This window comes from Eublepharis macularius, chromosome 9, assembly GCF_028583425.1.
Source record: "Eublepharis macularius isolate TG4126 chromosome 9, MPM_Emac_v1.0, whole genome shotgun sequence".
Taxonomy (NCBI): Eukaryota; Metazoa; Chordata; class Lepidosauria; order Squamata; family Eublepharidae; genus Eublepharis; species Eublepharis macularius.
In genome coordinates, this window is record NC_072798.1 from 85,869,403 (window position 1) to 85,896,957 (window position 27,555).

Consider the following 27,555-nt stretch of genomic DNA (forward strand, 5'->3'; position numbering starts at 1 on the left):
ACTACATACTAAGGTTAAGGTAAGTATGAAATATTTTAATTACTAATAAATATGTTGTTAAGTTATTATCACTGCTACTCACTGTAGGAGTAGTCCAGACTCCAAAGGGGTTGGGGAAAAGTTTAAAATGGTAAGCTGTGTTTACAAAACAAACAATTTTGCCAAATAGCAACATATCCTGCAACTGAAGTGTTTTGATCAAATGTTTTTGTTTATCCTAATTCTTTCTCTTTGAAAACTTTTGCTAATTATTATACCTAAATGAAAGTTAAGCTGTACATGAAATAATAGTTCTTCATTTCTTGGTAAAGTATAGAAGTTGTTGAGAAATGGTTAAGAAATATAGAATAAAACTCAAATTTTAACAGAAGCCAGCTTATATATAATATTAACCATGCTTGTTTATTTGGTTCTACACTGTAATTACCAACTATGCTTGGAAAACTTACACAACAGGTTGAAAATATATCTTCCACCATTACTGACTGTTTACTTAATAATTTAGATCTCCTGAACACTTGAAGTTAGTGCCTTTCATTTTAAAGGAAATTGTGTGTTTCTAGAAAAATATATTTATAAAATATATTTAGAACCACATTTGGATATCTTGAGCCTGCGAAAGCGGGGAGGGCGGAATATAAATATAATAAATTAAATTAAATTAAATTGATCTTGAGCACATTATGTGAAATGTCCTTTGAAATGTGCAGGGCAGCTTCTATTTAGTCTTTTTAGGAGAAAGGCATAAACTATAGGATACATGGAGGGGCTATGGCTCAATGGTAGAGCGTCTGCATGGTGTTCTGAAGGTCCTGGTTCAATCCCTGATGTCTCTATTAAAAAGTATCAGTTAGTAGGTGATGTGACAGACCCCTATTTAAGAGGGGAGCTGCTGCTAGTCAGAGCAAATGACCTTGCTTGACTAACTGTCTGACTCAGTAGTACAAGATGCGGTTTCAGATTCCTATGAATGGAGAACTGATAGATCAAGATATCTGGGAAAACAGAGTAACATTTAATGATGAACTCAAAATCCAGAAATTAATTGTATATTTGTTTTCTCTTTAAAGTATTATGACCAAGGAAGAAGCTTACAGAGAAGAATTTAATTATGACAGAATGCCAACGTTGGAACGTGTGAAACAAGAAAATGGAAATTATGTTCCAGATATGAAATCTAGTGATCTTCAACTATCAAAGAGATTTCATCCTTGTTTTAGTTATAAAACTTGGATCTATTCCTTACTGATGGGGGTAAGTGCCATATGTTATTCTGGTCCACCCATCTGTGTAAGGTAGTAGCATATAAAATCATCTTATTACATCATTATCAGCTTTACTAAACGATTTGGTGTTAAAGGATACATAGTATAAGTTAAAATTTAAATTTTAATATCATTGATTTTTAAAAATTAATCATGAAATGCTGTAGTTTTGCATCTATGCAAGCCCTGCCATCTGTTGTCCAGTCAGAGGAGATAAACCACAATAATTACCACATAAATAATAGCCCCTCCCCCTTTTGTGGGTTTCTTTGTTTTGTGAGTCTGTTTAATAATCTAAGCTCTTCGTGATGCAAAATATTTTATGTTGGGCAATACAGAACATTATGTACAAGAAAGTCTTGAGGGATACTTGTGTTAGACAGCAGAAAAAAAGATTCACTGCTGTTGGTGAATCTGAATAAGATGAAAACTCAGTTTATTCCTTCAGATGTATAGCCTGTCCCACCATGACAGATCACAGCAAGAAATAATAACAATCAACAAAACGTGAGGTTATTATTCTCAGAAATGCCCCTTCTTCCAATTCAGCTCACAAAGTCCATCTCAAACTGGTACATCTTACTATGCTTCCAAAAGGTGCTCAGGCTGGGTCTGTGGTAATACTCAATGTATAATTTCTTTATGATCAATTTCTGAGGACTGTGATATGTATAGTGGGGATGAAGAACACGAGCTCTTGTGATTCCTTTGAAAAAATTCTGCCACATGTCAAATGTAGCCATCATAATTTAAAGAAAACATTGTACCTGCTTATTATCAAGTGCTCTTGGTCATTGCTGTTCTTATACACTGCCATCATTTATGAAATGTCCAGTAGCTGTGAAGTCACTGAGGCTCCTGGAGTCTTCAGTTTAGCCAACAGCTGAAATGTTCTTTCGAATACACCACTGTGTAGTCACAAGATGCAGACAAGCTGTCTTCTTTTAGTGAGATGTTTTAAGTGTTTTGTCAGAATGGCTGCCAAAGTAGGACTTATTTCTTTATTTAGCTTTAATTTAGTACTTTAGTGAGGATTTCTGTTCTTAGTGTTACAACTGATATACTGCTGTTGAATTCTTGCCATGAATGAGGAAACATTTTGTGACATTTTAAAGAAAAGAAAGCCTAACCAAAGTAATACATTAAAACTAGCTTAAGAAATAAGGGTACCACTAATTATATTTATAAAATACAAATCCATTTCAATCTACTCAGGTAATATTTGATAAAAAGATATTGATCCCAGATACACTGTGTAGACTCTGTCACTGCCACCCTTTCCAAGTCCACTGAAGTCAATAGGCTTAGAAGAATGTAACTCTGCTTAGGATTGTTCTGTATGTCACTGAGATTCCCAGGTAGGAATATTATTTATGTGCTTGGAAACAAATGACCTCTGCATTAAAGAAGAGAAATGGCAAGTAGAGAAAGAGCGGAGGATAGAAAAATATTATGAAACCGGGACAGAGAGATAGGCTTTAGAGAGGCCACTTTGTTGTGAACAGTATTTCCCTGAACCTGTCAATGTACGTGTGTGTACAAAGCACCATCAAGTCACAGCTGACTTATGGCAACCTCTTCTGGGGTTTTCAATAGTTTGCCATTGCCTTCCTCTGCAGAGTCTTCCCTGGTGGTTTCTCATCCAAATACTGACCCTGCTTAACTTCCTTAGTTTCTGACAAGAATGAGCTGTACTATTGCTACCTTCCCTCCCCGTACAAGGGTGCTATTTAAAATCTACTCATGTACAACCTGAAATGATTTGTAAAAGAACAAGCCTTATATTCAGGGATTCCTTATTTTGATGTGAGGAAGAACTGAGCTTTTGTGTAAGACAAGAAGCTTTAGAGGCGACTCAGGGAACAGGATTGACATTTTTCCTGCCTCGTGCTTCTCCACATGGAAACACCATTTTAAGCCTTCCCAGCCTTTCAGGGTTACAAACATATTTCACTAAAAAAATCTGACTTAAAGTGTGGGTTGAAAGCAAACAACCAGGTATGGAAACTGCCCCTTTCTCCTCACTGTTTTCCCATCCAAAATCCTATCTCTAAAGCGTCTTTCCCTTAGGGAAAAACAGCAGAGTACATACATTTTCATGTAAAGCGTAAAAGGTTCTAAGAAAAAAATGGATATATTTTTATGTATTTAATTTATTGATTAGTGATCTACAAGGTAGCTAACAAAATGCATTAAAATATGTTTCCCATTACAAAATATAGTTATGATTTCATAATAAATAACATTAAACCACTGCAAAAAAAAAGCCATTCCAACAAAACCAATTGAGTGAGCAGCCTAAGAAATTCAGTAAGACCCTTAACAGTGCAGTTAATGGCAATGCAATTTCCAAATAAATTTCTCTACGTTTGTGTATCTGAGTTGTCAGGAGAAAGGAGAGCTTTTAAATCTTTGAAATAAATAAATACCAAAAACATGATTCCATTGGAGGGGAAACATCACTTTTTTGTGTGAATCCTCCTGCAACCTTGGTTCAAATTTGACCATAATTTGCAAGCCACGTTTTGAACAAACCATTTTTGTTATTATGTATGCATCATCAAGCCTTAGTCTGAGGGTGAATGCCAAACCAGAATCTCAACAGCAGTCTGAAACTGGTTTGCAAACCAAAATTTACATAGACTGCTGTATTCATAGAATAGAATCATAGAAGCATAGAATCATAGGGTTGGAAGGTACCTCTAGAGTCATCTAGTCTAACCCCTGCACAATGTAGGAAATTCACAACTACCTCTCCCACCCACACACTCCCAGTGACCCTTGCTCCATGCCCAGAAGATGGCAAAACACTGTCAGGATCCCTAGCCAAACTGGCCTGGGGAAAATGCTACCTGACCCCAAGATGACAATCAGCCTTACCCTGGGCATGTAAGAAAGGGACATGAGATGTAACCCTTCCTGCCCTCCCTCTCATGATCTGCCTAGGTTCACAGAATCAGCATTGCTGTCAGATGGCCATCTAGCCTCTGCTTAAAAACCTCCAAAGAAGGAGAGCCTGCCACATCTCAAGGAAGCCTGTTCCACTGAGGGACTGCTTGAATTGTCAGGAAGTTCTTCCTAATGTTTTGCTGAAAACTCTTTTGATTGAATTTCAAACCATTGGTTCTAGTCCGACCGTCTGGGTCAGTGGGAAACAACTCTGCACCATCCTCTATATGGCAGCCCTTCAAGTACTTGAAGATGGTATTGTTATATCCAAATCATTAAACCATGTTTTAAGACAGTGCCCTTTCTTTTTTGATAGAGAATCTCAGGATTCTAGTAGGAGGTAATCAGCAGGCAAAGAGCACAACCATAGTTTGTATATGGAATCCCTTCCTTCCTTCCTGATTTGGAACAAGCAATAGTTTTCCATTTTATCCAAACCAGGCAAATGACAACTTCTACAAGCCATTGTTTATCTGTAAACCAGAACTGGAAACTACAACCTGATATTATTATCAATTCAGATTTCAGGCAAACTATGATTTTACTATTTTGGATATAACAGCAAAATCTGATTTGCTGCAAACAGAAAGGGGGAGAGGGAACAGGAGCATGGAAGGAGAGACGGAATATTAAACCTCAGGCATGTTCTCAGCCACAATTTAGCGTTATGTCCAAACCCCGAGCTTTTTTCATTGATGTCTGTATTTCCATAATTAAACATGAATAGTTTCTAAGTTATTTTTATATTGTTGCCAAGTGATTGCATAATAGTTTTAGAACTTATAAGTAACAAAACATGTTCTTCTGACCTTTAGATCTTTTGATGCTTGATTTCAGTATCACTTCTACAAAGAAACCATTATTAAAGGTTGCAGTGTATTATATTCTGAGAGGAACTAGCTTTATTTTGTAGTATTGATTTATGTCAAATTGTTGCATTTCAGACTGCCATTCTTGTTACCTCTGGTTTTTCACTTTATTTGGGGAATGTTTTTCCATCTGAAATGGATTACTTACGCTGTGCAGCAGGTTCAGTAAGCATTACTTCTTTGTTGCTGTTGCTGTCTGAAAGTTTCAATTAAATATCATCAATATATATAATTCTCAGTATGGTTGCATCTATGGATACTTACATCCAGAGACTGGATACGTAGTCCCATCTGAGGCTACTTAAATCCAAAAATTAGAGCTAATGACAGACAAGACCGATTTTTCTGCAAGCCCGAGAAAAGTCCAAGGCTTGTAGAAAAATCTGGAATCTTAAAAAAACAAACACCCGTAGTAGAAGCATTGCCTGTATCTTTAAGAAACTAATGCCCCCCCTCTCTCAGCCTAATTTACCTCACAGGGAAGTTGTGAGGATAAAATGGAGGACAGGAGAAAGATGTAAGCAGCTTTGGGTCCCAATTGGGGAGAAAGGTGAGGTATAAATGAACCAAACAAATAATAAATAAACAAAGATGAAGTATGGGAGGAGGGAAGGTGACCAGGAAGGAGAGAGGGAAACAAGGTGGCTGCCTGGAGGAGAGAAAGATGAAATAGTGTTGGGAAGGTGATGCACGGGAAAATGAAGTAACATCCAAGTTCTTGAGGGTTCCCCACTTGTAACAACTAGTTTTTCATCATACTTCAAAAATTTTATCTCAGATGTATCAGTTCAGTTAGAATTAATGAAAATGCTTTGTTTATTGGTTCCAAGTTATTGGTTCCAGATAAATGGGAAAATCCTACTCTGCAAAATCTGTGAATGGTTGGATACACGTTATCTCTTCACGATCATATTTAAAATTAGGGCTAACCTAGATGGTACTTTTTAACAAGTTGTGTTTCCCCGACCCCAGTTACATTCCGTGCAGCCAGATGGAAGCAATGGGGAGCTAAGATTCCATGATCTGAGAGCCCCAATGTGGTTCAGGACCAGAGCGCTGGGGGGGAAGAGGGTTTTCAGCCTCTCCCACCAGCTTCTGGGAGCATTTTTTGCCCTGTTGGATCAGGACCATGGGGAGCATTGTCTTCTGCCTTCCCTCTGCACTGTTTCCTGACCCAAAGCATCCTGGGAGTTACTATTTGCCCCATTGGCAGCTCATAGTTGTCCTGAAGGGCGGTATAGAAATCAAATGTTGTTGTTGTTGTTGTTGTTCTTCTTCTTTTTCTTCTTCTTCTATGTAGGTCATCATTACTTGTGCAGACCCCCAATGGGGCAAATAGAGCCCTCCAGGCCATTTCAAGTCAGGAAAATACTATTAGGGAAAAGGAAGAGCTCCTCCTCCCTGCATGCCATTGTCTTTCTGATCCAAACTGAGATCCTGTGTGCTTGAAAATTGAATTTCCAACAGGACTAGCAGCTGACTCTGCCTAAAAGTCTCCATGGCAAACTGTAACATGTAGTTAAGTCCTTAGATTTTGCTATTGGAAAGGAAGGTTGGAAAGCCATTGAAAATCAAAAATACAAATTTTGTAGTAAACAAAAGAAAATATTATTTGAACAGAAACAGTTCCATATAGTCACAATAGGGTTAGTGGTGTATTTGGATGCTGTGTAAAACTTTAACACTGAAAAGATTAAACTCTTCCATAGTGTATTATCATCATACATGTTATAGCATATTTCCTGTGGTCAAAGATACATTTAAACAATAAACATATCCTTGAAAATATGGTGTACTATATAGTATGCACAAGGATTACCATTCTCCAATGTTGTAGATTGTCTTGAATACAAATCTTCATATGGTACATTTGAGGAAATTCAAAACTTTATCTTCAAAAGTATTTAACTCATTCTAAAAGAGAAAATACTTCATTGGAGATTTTTTCCTGTGCTCTCCAAAATCTCTAGCTTTTTCCATTGGAAAAATGGGGGGGGGGGGCGCTGAGGAAAAATGAAAGAAAAAATCACTATGCCTCCCCCTGCCAATTTTCTGAGTTTCATTTTTGGTTTTTACATTGCTTGTTAGGGTTGCCAAGTCCAGGTTGGGAAATTCCTGAAGATTTAGAGGTGGAGCCTGAGGGTATAGCGCCATGGAGTTTGTCCTCCAAAGCAGCCATTGGGGTATAGCGCCATGGGGTATAGCGCCATGGAGTCTGTCCTCCAAAGCAGCCATTTTCTCCAGGGGAACTGATCTCTGTTCTGGGAGATCTCCAGGCCCCGCCTGAAGATTGGCAACCCTACTTGTTGTGATTAATTCCCATTGAAAGCTATGGAAAAAGGAAAGGAGAGGTCTCAGAAGTATGAGTAATAGGAGCTCTGCTATTCGAAGAACAATAAAGGTAATGAGTTCCATGGCAAGACTGAGCCTACGTGCATGCCTGAAATACCTCTTTGGATCTTGCCCTTTGTTAATAGCCAAATATACTACAGAAGCTCACTGGGATTGTTTAAGCTGAAATACATTGACCCAAATCCACCCAGTCAGACTTCAGATGCAGGAATTCAGTACAAATTCAAACTGAACTTTGCCTACTCCGTTGTAACTACCATTTTCATAAGAAATATTTATTATTAATGAAATTCTGGTTTTGCTCATAATTTTCCCTCTTAATTTTCATTTTTTCCAGTGTATTCCTTCAGCTGCTGTAAGTTTTGCCATAGCCAGAAGCAAAGTTAACATGGTAAGTGCTTTACAATGCAATCCTAACTATATTTTCATGGGAGTAAATTCCACCGGTAGAATTCTAACTTTAGGATCCATTTAGGATGCTGTCCAAGGAAAGGGACTGTGGCTCAGTGAAACACGTGAAGCTACCTCATGTGGAGGTCTTACACACAGGCAGAGCTCTTACCTGCTACCTGATCCTCTCCATTGGAGATGTTATGGTTTGAACCTGGGATTTTGCACACCAAACAGATGCTCTGCTTCTTAGCCACAAACCCTTTGCTGCTTGGTATGAAGAAGGTCCCAGGGTCCCACTAAAAGGATTCAGTAGTAGGTGATATGAAAGATCTCCACTTGAGACTCTGAAGAGCTGATGCTGGTCTAAGTAGACAATACTGACCTTAATAGACCAATGGTCTAATTCATTATAAGGCAGCCCATGTGTGAGTGCTAGATTGACTGTTATCTTTTGCTGTAATTAAAGTAAAAAATTAAATTAAAAAATTGTTTTACAGATACCCAATTTTCAGATGCTCTTTGTTTCTACATTTGCAATTACAACTACATGTTTAGTTTGGTTTGGATGCAAACTTGTCTTGAATCCTACAGCGATAAATGTGAGTTGCAAACAACAGTAATCAATGTTATATTTACAGTACAATTCTAAACATAGTTTCAGACTTCTAAGACCTTTGACTTCAGTGGATTTAGAAGGGTATAACTCTGGCTGGGATTGCATTGCTATTCTATATTCCCATTTATGTGGAGTCTTTAAACAAATTAATCAGATATTGCCGCAGGCTCAGTTTAGTAAAACAGCTGTTTGTGTTTGGATATGGTTAAATAAAGCAATATTGTCTTTTAAACATTATGCTTAGAAGTTGATTTTTTTTCTAAATAGAATATTTCCTGTCCTTGGGCTGATACATATATTCATATAAATCACTTGATTTCACAGAGCTAGGTTACTCAGAAATTGCTTATTTGTAGCTGAATGTGATATAATTCCACTGAAAAACATTGTGATTATATGAAAAAGGGCTGTCTGTGGTACTTTGTCTATTATAGTGATCTGCCTGTGAATGATTCTGCAGTCATGAAATATGAGAACCAGCTCTTGATTCTTGCTCAAGAATCTTGCGTGTGACCAAAAATATTTTAACAGCCTTTTACAATATTAAAAACTATAATGAAATAATTTGGGCCATCTCTGTGTGTTGAATCTAAAGAAACATTCTGGGAAAAATAGATTCTCTGAATTTTAAAATGTTGATTTGTTTTGGCCATTTCCCTTCTACGTTCCATATTTGTGTCAAGTTTAATTCCATTTCCCACACTGTATTATTCTTATTTCTCAAAGACCAAGCCAAGAATTATCATGTGTATTGAAAAACATTAGTTCTAGCGTAATCTTAAGAACACTTTCCTGGGAGAAAACCCCACTGAATACGGTTTGGACTTCGGAGTAGATTTTTTTTAAAAAAAATTCTATGTTGTATTTCCATCCACATAGAGTTCTAAGGCAGCAAACATAAAAACATAAAAACATTTCAACATTAAAACGTTTGAGTCATTAAAACAGCCTTTAGAATAAAGTATATATATATAATAAACAATTCAATAAAATATATAAACACACAAACACACACAACACAGAGAGGAGGGCCAATAACAGTTAGTGCAGGAACACCAAAACAAACAAATTTTTTTTTACCCAGGGCAGAAGATGACAGAGGGAGACAGAAAAGTGCCTACTGGGGCTGCTACCCATCTAGCCTCAGATCGACAGGGAATCTGCAGCAGGGCCTCCAAAAATGACCAGAGTGGATGGGTAGGTTAGTATGGGAGTAGACAGTCCTTCAGGTATGCTGGCTGAGAGCCATGTAGAGTTTTAAAAGTCAGTATCAGCCCAGAAGCCCAATTTTGAGCCATGTAGATGGAACAAGACAGGCATGTCTCTATGACCTACTCCAGTCAACATTCTGACCATAGCATTCTGTACCAACCGCAGCTTCCAAGGAATTCTGTGAGTCCCGCATACAGGACATTGCAGTAATTTAATCTGGATGTTACCAGCACATGCACCACAATGGCAAGATCTTTCCTGCCCAGGAACAGCTGCAGCTAGCTCGTAGCACCATACTCTAAAACCTACTTTTGAGGTAGGTTTAAAACCACTGCAGTCTCCAATCCCAACCCCAAAAGACAGTTGAGAAGGATACCTTGATGTATGGTATCAGAAGCTGCCAAGATGTCCAGGAGATTAACGTTGCAATCCCTCATCCATCTCCTGGAGCAGGTAATCCATCATGGTGACCAAGCCTGTTTTGGTCCCATAACCAGGCCTGAAATGATTGGAATGAATCCAAACAGTCTGCTTCATTCAGGAATCCCCGAAGTAGCCCAGCCACCACTCATTTATCACTTTGCTCAGAGACTGGATGCTAGTTATTCAACTCTCTGGGTCCATAGTAGTTTTCGTTAGGAGTGGATGCACCCCTTGCCTGCTTCTCTCTCTCTCTCTCTCTCTCTCTCTCACACACACACACACACACACACACACACACACACACACGCAGTGAAGTCATTTACTGTGTTCTGGATGCAGTTCGCCAACCCCACAGCAGACATAGTTTAAGATTGCTAATTCTTAGGCAATCCAAAATAAATATATTATAAACCCCCCTTCCCCCTAGAAATTACTTAAAAATCTAAGTGAGCTTTAAGGCAAACCAGGTCCAAATGTTATATTTGCCACATGATATTCACTAAAAAAAGAAAAATAGAACTATATTAACCCTCTCTCAGAAGGGAACCTGTTTGTATGAAATGGTTTCCCATCCAGTTCGCTATTAATGGAATAATACACCCCTGATATTAGAGAGGTAATGAATTCATTAAAATTAGCCAAACTGCATTGGAAGCCTCTTAAATAACTTGATTCCATTTTAAATAGCTGCAACAATGCACATTTCATGTTTGAACTGGGCCTGATTCCTAACCCTATCTAGGAATTGTTTGATACATTTTGTAAGTATACAGATTCAATATGCTAACCTATTAATTGGATTTTTTGCACAGATAAATTTCAACTTGATTCTCCTAATTCTGCTGGAAATTTTCATGGCAACTATTGTAATAATTTCAGCTAGATCTAATGAGGAGTGCTGCAGGAGGAAGAAAGTAAGTTTTCCCTTTAATATTTGAAAAAAATAATCTCATTTTTTTTTTGTCAGCGGTTTCAATAAAAACACTGGACACAGTAAAAAAGAAAAATATCTCTTTTGTAGAGGCTTAATGTGTGGAAATGAGCCATTGAATTTTTTAATGGCATGGAGGTAAATAAAATCCTATTAATCCTTTGTTATAGAGTGGCAAGGCAATTTTCTCCAGGCAATGGATCCTAACCAGGATCTGCCTGGTCCTTGTTTGATGTGCTGGGCACTACTGCACTACTATACCACTCTTCCCCTCATTTAATACATGCAAACACATACAGGAATTTCTGAGTTTTAAATGGTTATGCAGCAGAAATTCAACAGACAAAGCTAATGATAGGTTAAGTCATGTTTCTGTTTCATAGCATCTGGAAAGCAAACCCTCTGAGTTCCTGATCATATTATGGCATCCCGGGGACAAGTAGTAAAATATACACAAGTATTTAAATGTTGCTGGTGTTTTGCCACAGCTGCTGGTTCAAGTCAAGTTTCTCTCGAATTCTTTCAGCTTGTACCCCTGACAGCTTTATTCAAAATTGTGGCGGGGGGTGGGTGGGTGGAGTGGATAAGAGCACCAACCATTTGCTCACAGATATTTGAACACAGCATGCATCGAAAATTAGCATAACAGGAAAAAGACTAAGCTGGAACTCTTCTCTGTAATATTAAGTTTTCAGTGTGCTGAAGGGTTATATGTTGTTTCTTTTTGAAGATAGAAGAGCATTCCATTTTGAATCTGAAAGTGGTATAGTCCAGACTAGAGATGGGCATGAACTGAAATATGAACCAAAATTTGTCACGAACCTAGCCGGTTTGTGGTTTGCGAACCAGCGGTTCATCAGAGCCCATCTCTGACGAACCTGGATGAACTTTAGGCTGGTTTGTTTGGTTCATTTTCAGTTCGTCACTTCAGACAGCCTGGCGCCAATCAGTCAGTTTCCTAGGCAACTGGAGATAAGCTTTCTGCAGTAGAGGTGCGCACCGGGCTGCTTTTCAGCTGGTGGGAGGGGAATCCCCCATGAGCTGAAAAAAGCACCCGCATTTGAAAGGAGCAACCGTTCTCTTACATGCAAGAAAAGTGTTGCTGCTTTCAAATGCTGGCTGGAACTTTAAAGCGTTTCAGTATCTGTTCTGCTTCCCATTTTTGCAGAAGTTTGCTTATTCCCTACTGGCTTTAAAAGCCAGGAAAGCTAAATGGCTGGTTTTCCCTTCCTCCTTTGGGGTATGCACACACTCTTCCCCCCCCCCCCAAGGCAAGAAACTATAGCAACATTGAAACATAGCAGCATTGCAACTTTGTAACATTACTGCACTTTCCTCCTGGCTTTAAAAGCCAGGAAAGGATTAAATAGCTGCTTTTCTCTTCCTCCAGGGCATGTTTCAGGCTTTGCAAAGAGAAAAAAAACCCAAGCGTTTTGCATAGCCCTTTGGAAACAAAGTGGCAGGGAAAAAGGGCTGTACAAAATGCTTGGTTTTTTTCCTCTTTGCAAAGCCTGAAACATGCCTTGGAGGAAGGGGAAAGCAGCTATTTAATCCTTTCCTGGCTTTTAAAGCCAGGAGGAAAGAGCAGTTATGTTACAATGTTGCTATGTTACAATGTTACAACGTTGCTACACTTTCTTGCCTTTGGGGGGGAAAAGAGTGTTTGTGTGCATACCCCAAAGGAGGAAGGGGAAACCAGCTATTTAGCCCTTTCTCGACTTTTAAAGCTAGCAGGGAATAAGCAAACTTCTGCAAACATGGCAAGTAGAACAGCCTGCAGCTTTTTTCAGCTGATGGGGATTCCACTCCCATCAGCTGAAAAGTGGCTGGTGTTTAAAAGGGGGAAACCAGAAGCTCACACCCCTATGCTGCAGACCTTCTGCTGCCACGGAAGTGATGTTTTCACAAATCACATGAACCGGTTCGGGAACTGGAGCAAGTTCGTGAAAGTTCGAGGTTTGTGGTTCGTGAAACTGTACGAACCTCAAACCTCCCGGTTCATTTTTTTTTTGGTTCGTGCCCAAGTTCAGACCCAACTTTACCATATCTTTGAGAAGTAGGCCAAAGAACCCTGTGGCTCTTGCAAGCCTAGCTAATGTAGTGTAGCTTTGTAGTTACACATTTCTAAATTAAAAATATCTAACCTATCTAATAGACAGGTTTTCATATATATATGATTTTAATTGCTGAATTTTATTGTAAAATTTGCTATGCAATTGTATTTTATTATTGTTGTACCCCGTCCTGAGCCTGCTTGTGGGGCGGGCGGGTTAAACACCGAATAAATTATTAAACTAATATCTAAATATAATATCTAAATAATATATATCTAAAATATTTAACATTTCTAATGTCATTGGTATATTTAACGCAATATACAGTGCAGTCCCATGCAGTTACTGCACTCTAAACACAGAAATCAATGAAAAAATAATTATTTAATTCCATTATTTCATGCATATTACTTCATGCATATAATTACACAGATAGTCTACCAAATTATATTTTACCTAGTGTAAAGTGGCATAATAAGAAACGACACAATCTAGTCAAAGCTAAGCACTTTAAAACCCCATCATCCTTTAAAGCAAACAGCATATGCTTAACTCTCCCATGAAATAATGGAATCCTAACCATGTTTACTCAGAAGTAAATGTCTATGAGCTCAGTGGTGCCTTCTTGTGAGTAAGTATGCATAGTCTTGTAGCCTTAATAGCAATAAAGCATTGGCAGTCACCCAGGCTGCACAAAAGATAAACATGCAAGGCAGATACCTTGTCCACATACTACCTTTTGAGGGACTGGACATTTATTTGTCCGATAGTTTCTCAGTTTATTTATAGGACAGACAGGTCAAATACTGGACTGTTTGGTTCAAAACTGGACACCTGGCAACTTTACGCCTTTCTCTACATTAGTACGTGCTCTACCTTTCTTCATGATTTGAATCCAGTGGTATCTTAGAGAACATCAAGATTTTCAGGGTATAAGCTTTTGAGAGTCAAAGCTTCTTTTTCAGGTATCTGAAGAAGGGAGCTACCTAAAGATATCTGTCTGAAGAAGGGAGCTTTGACTCTCAAAAAACTTATACCCTGAAAATCTTGTTGGTCTTTAAGGTGCCACTGGACTCAAATCCTGCTGTTCTACTGTAGATTGACACAGCTACCCACCTGAAATTATCTTTCTTCATATGTACTTAGGGCCACAGACAAGAGAGATCCATTATGATTACACGATATAATGTAGGTGGAATGGTAGAAACTAGAGATGGGCACGAACAGAAAAAAACCCTGAACATGATGTTCGTTGTTTGTTGCCATCCACGAACAGGGACTCATGAACACTTACGAGCATGACCTGTTCACGAACATGTTTGTGGTTGGATGTTCGTGGGGGCCATCACGCTCTCCTCCAGCCACCATCCAAGTTTGGTCAAAATCCCTGCTGCATCACCTTACCTGAGCAGGCAGCAGGAAAGGTACCAATAATAAATAATAGCTTGGCCCAGAGCCTGGCAGCAGCCCTGGAACCTGAAGGGGTAGATCCCTATCCCACCACACACAAAGAAAATTCAAGCTCCAATGCACTCTCTCCATCAAAATGCCAACAGCAGCTGTCTCTCTCTCTCCACTGTCTGCAAATCCTGAGCTGGGAGCCCCCTCCCCACCTGGTCTTTGCTCCCTTGTAACAAATTTGGAGCTCCACACTTGAAAAGAAGACCTGCCTATCAAGCTAAATTGGGCTTAGATTGGGGTTTCCAGGGCAACAGCAGGAGTTCAGACAGAGTTCAGACATCCGTGCCTAAGCTGCCAAGGAAATTGATTGCAGGTGCCAGACTGTCCGGCTTGATGAACAGCAACAAACGAGGCTTGCAATGACCACCTGTTTGTTTAGAATGAAGCCTCACAAACAGCTTGTTCTCGAACAGACGATTGGGTTGTTTGTGGCTTTTTTTTTTGTTTATATTGCTGTTCGTGCCCATCTCTAATAGAAACACATTCAAGGAATGTGTTCCCTATGTTCTGTTTAATATTGTTCCTTTGGAGCACAATTCGGCTGAGATATATTTTTAATTCAGTCTAATCTTATTTCTTTATTATATGTGGGTATTGAAGTTTTGCAAATCATGTGTTTCTTTCTCCATTCTTCTTCCAAAATTAAATCAATATATATGTTATATCTAGAAGTCAGGACTCAGGAAAAAAGTCTTTGCTTTAATATTGTATCAGGTAGGTAGCCATGTTGGTCTGCAGTAGAACAGCAGGATTTGAGTCCAGTGGCACCTTGGGGACCAACAAGATTTGAGTCCAGTGGCACCTTGGGGACCAACAGGGTATAAGTTTTCAAGAGTCAAAGCTTCCTTCCATTCTGAAGAAGGAAGCTTTGGCTGATGCTCAAAAACTTATACTCTTAAAAAAACTTATTGGTCTCTAAGGTGCCACTGGACTCAAAGTTTATTTTATTATGTTTGTTGTCAATATATTGGTTTTATATATCTAGATAAGGTGCATTATTGCCTATTAATTGCACAGATATATCCATCCACAGATGTATGAAACTAGTAAGAATAGTATCATTTCTAATTTGTTTCTGTGCCGAAAGATCCATAAGGAAATTAGGATCTTTTTAATGTGGCCACCTTGCTAATGTGGCCAAAAATCGCTTGAACTTTTGTAGAATAATACAGCCACCAGTTTTGATTCAAGCATAGTCTGTCTGAGGCTTATATAAGTGGTTACAAGTTTACAATGTAGAAGATAGCCAAACGAAAATATAACTTATTTTCTTCCCACTACCACATATACTGATGTGAAAATGGAAAAGAAGAATTGATATGTATGAACTAAATCCAGGGCCGGCGCGCCCATGGAGGCCAGGTAGGCGGTGGCCTCGGGCGCGCGGGCACTGGAGGGGCGCTGGAGGGGGTGTTGGGGGCAGGGCCGCCTGTAGCTACTGCTGCAGCCAGCCAGCCAGCCAGCCCCTTGCTGCCGCCGCCGCCGCCACACACCTCAGCCGGGCGCAGCCTCTGTGTGCCGTTCGAGCAGCAGCTTGCGGCTTCTGCGCCCAGCTGGGGCGCGCGGCAGTGGCAGCACGGAGCTGGCTGGCTGGCTGCAGCAGCAGCTGTAGCCAGCCACGCCAGTTCAGCTGCGCGCTCCTCCGCCCCAGCCGGGCGCAGAAGCCGTGAGCTGCTGCTAGGGCGGCGCACGGAGCAGCCTCCGCGCGCCGCTACAGCAGCAGCCCGCAGCTTCTGCACTCGGCTGGGGCATGTGGCGGCGGCACGGGGCTGCCTGGCTGGCTACAGCTACTGCTGCAGCCAGCCACGCCAGCTCAGCTGCGCGCTCCTCCGCCCCAGCCGAACGCAGAAGCTGTGAGCTGCTGCTGGGGCAGCGCACGGATCAGCCTCCACGCGCTGCTCCAGCAGCAGCCCGCAGCTTCTGCGCTCGGTGGTCTGCGCGCAGCCCAGCCCCCCTGTGGTGCGTGATGACGTCTGCAATGACGTCATCACGCCTCCCGTGGGGCGCGTGTGCGCCCGCCGTCGCAGGCGCTGAAACCTCTGGCGCCGGCCCTGACTAAATCCATTTTTATCATCCCCCTTCCTGGGTGAATAGGAGAAATTTATGTACGGTTGTAGTCCTTTAGTATGCGTGGTACAAGCAAAATTTTGAGCTGGCATAGATGAGAGAGAGAGAGAGAGAGAGAGAGAGAGAGAGAGAGAGAGAGAGAGAGATCTGTTTTTTACATCTTTATACCAAATTGACTTCTGTTCTTATGACAGAATGACATTTATGTTAGCATTGTATGCAATGATATGGGAGTAAATGGAGACAAGATCCTTCTCACATTGTCCATACACAAATAGCGTCTTGTATTCATTCTCGATTCCTTTTTCTGAAAGTAAATATAAATATATGGTTGTAATCCACTCTGAGCCTACTGGTGTGGGGAGGGCGGAATATAAATTGAATAAATAAATTAAATAAATAAATAAATAACAGTCACCAAAACTGTACAGCTATTTCTACCATTTGGTTAGTGCTTAAAGCCTGAGCGCAAATATGTGGCAAGTGGTTTCTTTGCTCTGGTTTCATTTTTCTTTTTCCTTTTAGTTAACTGTATACGACAGTACCAGCACATTGAATCATGTCAGCTTTCCAACACGGATCTTGAAATCATATTCAGTAAGAACTGTTCATTTTCTTAACATCTATAAATCTTCAGTGAACCAATTCTATCCAAATAATTTTTTTCTTCTTTCACTTTTAGGTAATTGAAGTGATAATTGGCATTTCAGCTGTGTTTGGTGGAATAATTGCTTTGAATATGGATGTGCTGGTCTCAGGCCCATATCTTTCAGTTACTTTCTTTTGGATCTTAGTGGCTGTATGTATTCTTCCATTAAATTTAACTTTTCATAAACCAGTTTGCTCGTTTTAATTTAGAACCGTTGTCCTATGCATATACATTAGGAAATAAGGGTCTTTCCCACACAAACAATTTTCCGCAGTTCAGAATCCAAATGTCCTCGGTTTTTCATTGTAGTTCCATGTGTCAGAAGACGATCATAGTAGCAGTTTCAGTTTCGCTGCAACTTTTCTTCGTTTTTTCTCCCTCCCCATTTCCCCCGACTTATCTATCGATTAGCTGCAGATTTGGAATTTCAAAGGTGCAGAATTCTTTCTCTGACATTCTCCCCACCCTTCCCCTCTTTTCCCGCCCCATGATTTAGAAATGCATTGATTGGCCAATGTTCTTTGTGAAACCACACCAGCTACCCCTCTCAGTCCCCCTTCATCCCTCCCCTTTTATTTTTAACATTAATTATACTAATTTTGCTTTTGCACAAAAACACATTTTCAGTCTTGAATACAGTACACCTACTGTGTACTGCTTTCCTTATCACATCTGCTTGCAAGTTGAACAGTAACATTTATTTATTTTTAAAAGGAGAATTTTTAAAAATTATTTTTTAAATGAAGAATAATACGTTGGTGAGTGGAAACATGTGTGACATGGCTGCTGACTTGCCCGTAAAATCTGATGAAAAATCGTTTCTTAACAGTGATACCTACCAGGGAATGGAACACCAATGCAAAATGACTGTGTTGGTGTGGAAGTTATGGGAAACCAATTTGCATGCCTCTATAGTGGCTCGAAATCTCAAAAGGCCTGGGCAAAGTTGGTCATGCAGAATTGGCCAAGGATTGGAAACTCCAGTTTGATTTTTGTTTTCAACTCCCATATTAGAAATAGTGGCACATGAGAAAATTGGGTTGAATTCAGACTAAATTTTTCATCAGTGGAATGGAACTTTCCTGCTTCCCAGCTCCCACTGCAGCCCACTGATCTCCACAAAATGCTGGTCCTGGGGTTAGGGGATCATGAGGAAGAGTACAAGGAGGAGGGGTCTGTTGCAATGAAAAGGGGAAATCAGTGGAAATTGCTTATTAGTCTGGATCCGATCCATTGTGTCCTAATTTACAGAAGTCTTTTGTAAAAGAACCCAGATCCTTTGTAGTTAAGTTCATTTTTCACATTAGTCTGTTGTATTCCAATTCTGGATAAAGAAAAGTACAGTGAATCAGGGAAAAGAACAAATGGTTTAAGAGCCTGCAAAGCTTTCTTTTTAATAAAGCATTAAACCAATTACATGAATAATGTATGGCCAAAATGTTGTGTGTAATGCCTTCAGAAAAAGGTAAAGTTTGAAAGCTCAGTTGGTTTTAGCGGTGTTTTCTAATATTGTTTTACAAAATCCAAGCGTTTCTGAGGCTGTGCATCCTATATTTATTCTTAAACTTTGATTTCCCTTTAGTGTTTTCCCAGTGCCATTGCAAGTCATGTGGCTGCTGAATATCCTAGTAAATGCTTGGTAAGTATATTGTTAAAGTAGTTAGATGGTAGCACTTCACTGGGCCAACAGTGTCATGAACTGTTGTAGTGAAAATACACACAGTGTGTTTTTGTTCTTTGTGAAAGCAGAATAGCCACTGGACTGTGCTTGCGCCTCAGACTCTCTTCCTTCAAGCCTGAGGCAGATGGGGGTATGATGGCGCCATCACCACCTGCAGTATACATATTGACCCTATAATTGTTTTGAAAACTTATTTGAGAGAGATTCCCTATGGACTTTTTTCTGTAAATAATGTATTGCATATTCCATTTGTATAAGTTTGTGCATATACCCAATGATGTATGAATTCTTAAACTTTTTTTTGTTCAACAGATAAATAAATTTTTAAGGTCACAATTTTATCTTTAATGTAGGTAGAAGTCCTGATTGCCATAAGCAGTGTCACTTCTCCATTATTATTCACAGCTTCTGGATACTTGTCTTTCAGCATTATGCGAATTGTTGACATCTTTAAAAATTATCCACCAGCTGTTAAAGTATGTATTAGTGTATTTTTTAAGCATGTTGTGATGTTAAATGCAAATTATGAATTTTTTACAACAAGAAATGCTAGCTTTTATAAATGCAGTCTTTGATGCTTACTGATTGTTTTGTATTGATTTTGGTGTGTGTAGCTTCACAGGTGCCTTATATAGAGATATGCCTTGAAGCCTGGGGTGGGAATTGTGAGCCTGAAGCTAAAGGGGCAACAGAACCAAAAATGCAACAAAGAGTCGGCAATCTGTGTTTTTATTTGTACTGCCCGCAATATTTGGCTGCAGTTCTACATGTTAAACAGCATGTTATCATAGAATTTGATCAGAGCCCAAGTCAAGGCTAGTGAATGTTTGGATGCCACTTGTGCAACTTTTAGTTCTTGGGATGCTTTGGTGATGGTTATCAGTTGATTGCAATCTCTTTACGTTTCAGTGATGAAACAATTTGCTTTAAAATTTGCATACAGCCAAGACATTGTCTCAGGAAGTAGTTTCAGGAACACTGTAAAACAAAACAAGCTTCTTCTCTTACCAGATGTGGTCACTCAGTGGGCTGCAGTAACTAGATACTGGAAGTTCTAAACCCAAATATCCAGCAAAAAATCTGTCACTTAAAATATGAGGTTTGGAAGAAGAGTATATTTTGTTCTCTTAAAGAAATGCTATTGCTACTGTCTGGATTTACACCTTGTTCTTTCTTTTGTATTATGTGCATTACGGTTAACTAATTTTGTTTATTATACCACTAGTTGCTGTCCTCTAAGGAAATATTTACCATTTAAAAAAACCTAGTTTTATCAGATATCCATAGTAAGGAAATGGAATACAGCAGATTTGCTCTGTAGTTTTCAACCTTTAGATATGGGCTACCAGAGCTTTTTTTCTTTAAAAAAAGAGAGCTGCTGGTTCTCATGATGTCCACCACCCTGGCGCCCTCAACCAAACAGCCAAAAAGAGGTGCTGGTACTGCAGAAACAGGTGACAGTATTGCAGAAAAAGGTAATACATGATACTGGCATGTATTCCCCAGAAAAAAGCACTGCTACTTTGAAGTTTTTAAATTTTACAACAAAAAATCAATCACAAGTCAGATATACAACTGTGAAACCGCAAAAAATTGCTGAGCAAGGGAAATCCTGTTATTCTGCCCAATAAACCCCCCCCCACACACACACACCGCTTTGGCACTGCTCCTACCCTTCCCAATTTCCACTTTTTTCCATGCCCAGGCTTATCCCCACTCCCTCACTGGTTCCAGCTCCCACTTTCCTCATGCTCTTCTAGCCCCCATTTACTAACCACTCCCCCACTAGGGGTGTGCAATTCGGTATTCTGATTAGGTTAAAAATACCGAATCAGGGCTGTTTTGTTTTTTTTCAGTATTACCGAAACTTTTTCTGAATACCGAAAAATTTCGGTAATACTGAAACAGAGATTGCCAAAACGATTTGTCCATTGTTTTCAATGAGAAAACATTCTCCTGGCTTTCCGGGAGTCTGGGGGGGCCATTTTCTGTCCAAATCACACCAAACTTGGTGGAGACCTTCTCCTAACCAACTTTCAGGGGACTTGCTTCCACCTTTCCTCCCACCCTCCACCAAGTTTCAGGCAGATTCCACATTACACCAGCAGTCCCCCCCACACAGAAAAATAACACAACTCACTTAACATCAGAGAATCACAAAAACACAATTCCTGTCAAAAACACTCTATTTCTTTAACAGCTATAGGTTACACAGCAGGGGGGCACACCAAAGGGCATGCCAGCAGTATCTTACAAAAAAAATAACACAACTCACTTCACATCAGAGAATCACCCAAACACAATTGCTGTCAAAAACGGTGATGTGAGTTGTGTTATTTTGTGTAGTAGACTGCTTTCATGCCCTGTTGTGCCCTCCTACTGTGTAACCTAAAGCAGTTAAAGAAATAATGTGTTTTTGACAGCAATTGTGTTTTGGGTGATTCTTTAATGTTAAGTGATTTGTGTTATTTTTCTGTGTGGGGGACTGCTGGTGTAATGTGTCACAATGCTTTGCCTACTTGTACTTTGAAAGTGAGAAAATATTTTTTAAAAAACTTTATTTAGTGTGTGTTTGTGTTTTATTCTTTGTTGTGCAGTTGGTTCCCATCATAGGGAACAATGGGGCTGGCCGGCCAGCCATCTCTGTAGGTGGTGGGGGAATTAGAGGGAGGGTGTCTGTGGTTCAGGTGCTCTTTCACAGGGACAAGCTCGCACTCAGGAGTGTGCCCACCGTTGTGGCACCCCTGGGCTGTGCATAATTGCCCAGGGAAAGAGAGTTTAAAAGTTCCCATCACAAGGAACAATGGGGGACGGCTGGCCAGCCTGTTCCTGGGGTAGTGGCCGGTGTGGGAATGTTGGGGAGGGTGTCTTTGGATCACTGTGGGGCTGTGTAGGGGGGAAAGATTTAAAAGGGGGACTATGCCTGTGGCCATAGATGCCACATTCCGTGGGTTACTGCTGTGGGAGATTTTCCTATAACAGGAATCAATAGAAAGTGGCTGGCCACAGGACAGGGGAGGTTAGGTTTTGGAGAGGGTGTGCGTGGTATTTGGCAGTTTGGGTGTAGGTGGACTGTGGCTGTGGCCATTGGCAGCCCCAATCCCATGTGTTTCTGCATGCAAAATGCCACCCCTAGCCAGACAAGCCTGTCTTATTTCCCCCATAGGAAATAATGGAGAAGGGGGGGGGCTAAGAGCAGCATCTTTGGGAGGCCATAAAATGGCCCCCCAAAGTGAGATCTGCTTGAGCCTTGATGGAGGGAGGGAGGACAGGTAGGAGGAGGTCCTCTGAAGTTTGGGGGCATTTTGCATGCAAAATGCCACCCCTAGCCAGACAAGCCTCTCTTATTTCCCCCATAGGGAATAGTGGAGTGGAGGTGGATAGGGGCACCTTCTTTGGGAGGCCATAAAATGGCCCCCCAAAGTGGAATCTGCCTGAAACTTGGTGGAGGGTGGGAGGACAGGTGGGAGCAGGTCCCCTGAAAGATGATTGCATTTTGCTTGCAAAATGCCACGCCAAGCCACCTGGAAAAATGACTTGTTTTCCCCATAGAGAACCATGGAGAGTTGACTTCCGGTTTGGGATTCATGGAGGTCTAACGCAGCTCCATTTGTGGAGCTGACCGGATTGCCGTTTTAACCGGCCGGAGGGGTGAAAATAACCCGCGGCCGACTGCTCTCAGGCGGGGAGCAGGCAAAGAACGCTCAAGACCCTAGGGTGAGTTAGATCTCGGACGAGGGGGGGCTCTACACAAGGAGTCTCCCCCCCGATCCTTGAGGTCCCACCTTGCGACGGGTCGGCTATAATCTCTGCGGCAATTTTGGGGCCAATTCGGCTGGCATAAGACCTACATACCCAAGCTTCGATTGGGGAGGGAAGTCGAGAGGAGAATTTAAGATCGAAACAGCGATTACAACCCGAGAAAGCTGGAGAGAAGGTAAAGATCGCTATCTCTTGAAACGGGACAGATTGACAAAAACAGAGAGGAAAGAAAGTAGACTTTTAAACTGCAACAGACTAGCGAAAAGGAGGTGAAGACTCGGCAGGAGTTGTATTTTAAAAGAGACTAAGTTTAAAGAAGTTATTACAAAAATCGGACTATTGTTTTGAATACCTGTGGTTTTGGAGCTGTGGGAAAAAGACACCATCGCGAGACCTGCTGTGGGAAGACGGGAGACAGGAAGTGCGTAACAACAATAGAGTGGCTGGAGGGAAGCGGCCCTTGCCAAAGGACAGGAAGTGGGGAATTGCCATCTTTGAAAGTGGAAGGGTCGTGGCTTCAGCGGAAGAGGAAGTAGGCCATCTTGGATTATAATAACATAGAGAAACCATAGAAAAAAGACGCCCGACATTTTGGATATAAAAAATTAATTTTGGCAAAGATTGGGACATTTAAAAAAAAGGAAAACGTTTAATTATACGCCACGGAGCTGAGGAAGAGAGCAGATTCGTGGGAGCGAGCTAAAGCAAGCCCCACGATGTCGAAAAAAGAGTGGCAATCGGCAATAGAAAACTTGGACAAAAAACTTATAGACATGATGAAAGAACTTAAGGACACGAAATTGGAGCTTATTAAAGAGGTCAAGGAAGTTACACAGACAGTAAAGTCGGAGCTGTCAGAAGTGAAAAAAGGTGTGGAAACGATTAGCAGTGAATTACAAGGAACGCAGCAGAGAGTTAAAACAGTAGAAGACGCGATGGAGAATTTAATAGACACGCAACAAACAGAGATGAGGCTGGTGAAGGGGAGGATGTCAGTTGCAGAAACTAAACACATGGAGAAGCAGCTTCGTTTTCGTGGTCTGCCAGAAGTGGAAGGGAAGTCAGCGCAAGAACAGATGACTGAGGTGTTGGCTGATTACCTGGGGAAGGAGGAGGAGGAAATTGTGGCTATCCTAGATGTGGCGTATCGTGTGAACTCGAGAATTGCAACCCAGAGGAAACTACCAAGGGATGTGATTGTGCAGTTTACAACTAGAAATATGAAAGAGAGGATTGTGACCAAACAATTTCAAGATCCATTGGAGATTGATGGCAAGACGATTATTATAATGAAGGAACTGCCCAGATCAGTGTTATTGGACAGGAAAAAATATAGAGTGCTAATTCAGACTTTGAAGGACATGAATATCAGATACAGATGGGAGTTACCGGAAGGAGTGTCCTTTGAGTTTGGAGGGGCAAAAAAACGTATCAGATCTGAGCGGGAGATGGAGAGATTTATCAAGGACAATGAAAAAGACTTACCAACAAAACCATGAATATGGAGTGTAAAGTATTATCTTGGAATATAAATGGACTAAACTCACCGAATAAGAGAAAAAATATTTTTCATTGGCTACTAAAACAAAAATGTGATATTGTTTGTTTGCAGGAGACCCACATTAGAAAACAGGATGTAAAATATTTAAAATCTGGAAAATTGGGCAAAGAATTTGTAGCGGCTTCCAACAAGAAAAAAAGAGGAGTGGTGTTGTATATAAAAGAGGAGCTGCAGCCAAAATTTGTTATGAGAGATGTGGAAGCTAGATTTGTAGCAGTGGAATGTAATTGGAACTTAAAGAGAGTGTTGGTAGTCGGACTTTATGCACCTAACGGTGCAAAGGAAAGCTTCTTTGAGGACTTAAGGAAGCACCTAGACGATCTTGTATATGACCAGATAATTCTTGCTGGAGATTTCAATGGAGTGACAGATTTGGAATTAGACAAAAAGACTACAAAAGCACAAAAGAAAAGAGGACTATTGCCAAAGCTTTTTTTTGAGTTGATTCAACAAGAGACTCTCGAAGACGTATGGAGGAGAGAATATCCTAAAACCAAACAGTTTACTTTTTATTCTGCAAGGCATCTTACATTATCAAGAATTGATATGATCTGGGCCTCAAAGGACTTAGCGCTATGGACTAAGGAGGTAGAAATAATGCCGATGGTAGGCTCAGATCACAACCCAATTATGTGGAAATTTGGAAAAAGGAGAAAAAGGAAAGCCTGGAGAATAAATGAGGACCTGTTACAGGAAAGTGAGAATATGGAAACACTGAGAAGAGAGACTAAGTTTTTTATACAATACAACGTGAATAAAGAAGTACCAACCAGTAAAGTTTGGGACGCGTACAAGGCGGTTGTAAGGGGCATACTAATGGACTTAAATGGTAGAGCAAGGAAAAAGAAAGAGGAGAAAAGACAAGAGATTGAGGAGAAAATAAAGGCCAAAGAAGTACAGTTAAAAAAGAGACCAGGGAAAAAGAAAATACATCAGGAAATCAAAATTCTTCAAGAACAGTTAACAGCAATGAGTAACAAAGAATTGGAGTGGAACCTTAAAAGACTGAATCAAAAAGCTTTTGAGGGTGCTAATAAACCTGGGAAATATTTGGCATGGCAATTAAAGAAGAAAAGGGAAAAGAAAATAATAAATAAAATTTGTGAAGAAAACAAAACGTATTTGGAGCAGACTACCATTAGCAGAGCCTTTTATAAATTTTACGCTAAGCTGTATAATAAAAAAGAAGTAAACAAAGAATCAATAGCATCATATTTGGAGAAAACCAAACTTCCAGAGATCTCGGAAGCTTGGAGAAATAAGTTGAACAGTGAAGTAACTGATGAGGAAATAAATATGGCAATACAATCCGCAAATCTAGGAAAGGCGCCAGGGCCAGATGGACTTACGGTTAAATTTTATAAGACAATGGCCAATGAACTGGCACCATTCCTAAAAGAGGTGATGAACGGAGTTTTTAGGGATCAAAGAATTCCAGACACTTGGAGCGAAGCGAATATATCATTGATCCCAAAAGAGGGCCAAGATCTGACTAGCGTGAAAAATTATAGGCCTATATCACTACTCAATAATGACTATAAAATTTTTGCGAAGATATTGGCGGAGAGATTGAAGGGGTGGCTCTCGGAAGTCATAGAGGAGGAACAAGCAGGCTTTTTGCCAGACAGACAAATAAGAGACAACTTAAGGACAGTGATCAATGCTATTGAATACTACGACAAGCGTTGTGACAAAGAGGTTGGTTTCTTCTTTGTAGACGCTGAAAAAGCGTTTGACAATTTAAACTGGGATTTTATGTTTGCCACTATGGAAAAGCTACAACTGGGAGAAAGATTCGTCAGAGCAATCAAGGAAATCTATAGAGACCAGACTGCAGCAATTGTAGTGAATGATGAATTGACCAAAAAATTGACGATTAGTAAAGGAACAAGACAAGGTTGCCCGTTATCTCCATTGTTGTTCATTTTAGTATTGGAGATTCTGATGATACAAATTCGACAAGATGAGGAAATACGAGGAATAAAAATAAAGGACTACTCATATAAGGTCAGAGCATTTGCAGACGACATAATGTTAATTGTAGAAGACCCACTGGAGAACATGCCAAAAGTGATAGGCAAGATCAAGGAGTTTGGAGATTTGGCAGGTTTCTTCATTAACAAAAAGAAGTCAAAGATATTATGCAAAAACATGACTAAGCAGAAACAACAATTGTTAATGGAAACAACGGATTGTGAAGTAACTAGTAAGGTGAAATACTTGGGAGTTGAGCTGACTGCAAAAAATATAGATTTGTTCAAGAATAATTATGAAAAATTATGGACTCAGATAGAGAGAGACTTGATCAAATGGAATAGATTGAACCTGGCATGGTTGGGCAGGATTGCAGCAGTTAAGATGAATGTGTTACCAAGAGTAATGTTTTTGTTACAGACAATACCAATCATCAGAGACTCTAAACAATTTGAAAAATGGCAGAGGAAAATATCAGATTTTGTTTGGGCAGGCAAGAAGCCTCGAGTGAAAGTAAAAGTTTTACAAGATGCAAAGGAGAGAGGCGGAATGCAACTGCCCAATCTGAGACTTTACCATGATGCAATCTGCCTAGTTTGGCTAAAAGAGTGGATGATATTAAAGAATAAGAAACTATTAGCCCTAGAGGGATATAAAAAAATTTTTGGATGGCACGCATACCTATGGCATGACAAAGTAAAGGTCAACTCGATGTTCCTGCATCATTTTGTAAGGAGAAGTCTATTTACAATCTGGAAGAAGTATAGAACTTACTTACAAGAAGGAACCCCCTTGTGGGTGGTTCCATATGAGGTGATAGATCCGAGAGCTGTGGATAATGAACAACAATGTTTAACGTATAAAGAAATAACTAAGATTGAAGTATCTAAACTTAGAATAAAGACGCAAGAGGAACTATCACCTAACTATGATTGGTTTCAGTATAGACAGATTAGAGACTTATACAACTCAGACTTTGCAAAAGGGGGCATACGAACAGAGAACTCGGAACTAGAGCAGACCCTTCTTAAAGAAGACAAGAAAAGAATATCCAAGGTATACCAAGTATTGCTGAAATGGTATACTGAGGATGAGATAGTTAAAACACAGATGGTGAAATGGGCTATAAATTTCAATAAAGAAATAACAATGGAGGCATGGGAATACTTGTGGAAAACTACAATGAAGACAACGACATGTATTAATATTAAAGAGAACATTTTCAAAATGATCTATCGTTGGTACATGACACCAAAGAAGATTGCGCTAGGGAATTTGAATACTTCTAATAAATGCTGGAAATGTAAGAAACATGAGGGCTCCCTCTATCATATGT

The 27,555-nt window shown here is 40.1% G+C and overlaps 1 protein-coding gene across 5 annotated transcripts in view; it reads left to right on the plus strand.

Annotated features, from left to right (window-relative positions):
* Window positions 1-1,074: 1,074 nt before the first annotated feature.
* The window catches only part of MLC1 (modulator of VRAC current 1), a 30,627-nt gene continuing 4,146 nt past the window's right edge, over window positions 1,075-27,555 (plus strand). Inside the window, exons 1-9 of one of the 5 annotated variants that reach the window (XM_054989050.1) lie at window positions 1,075-1,254; window positions 5,159-5,248; window positions 7,773-7,826; window positions 8,326-8,427; window positions 10,892-10,993; window positions 17,118-17,189; window positions 17,275-17,391; window positions 18,824-18,880; window positions 19,276-19,398. In XM_054989050.1, coding sequence (XP_054845025.1) covers window positions 1,075-1,254; window positions 5,159-5,248; window positions 7,773-7,826; window positions 8,326-8,427; window positions 10,892-10,993; window positions 17,118-17,189; window positions 17,275-17,391; window positions 18,824-18,880; window positions 19,276-19,398 — 897 coding nt within the window. The remainder of the gene's footprint in view (window positions 1,255-5,158; window positions 5,249-7,772; window positions 7,827-8,325; window positions 8,428-10,891; window positions 10,994-17,117; window positions 17,190-17,274; window positions 17,392-18,823; window positions 18,881-19,275; window positions 19,399-27,555) is intronic. The other 4 variants (XM_054989051.1, XM_054989053.1, XM_054989052.1 and 1 more) reach the window with 4 other exon arrangements.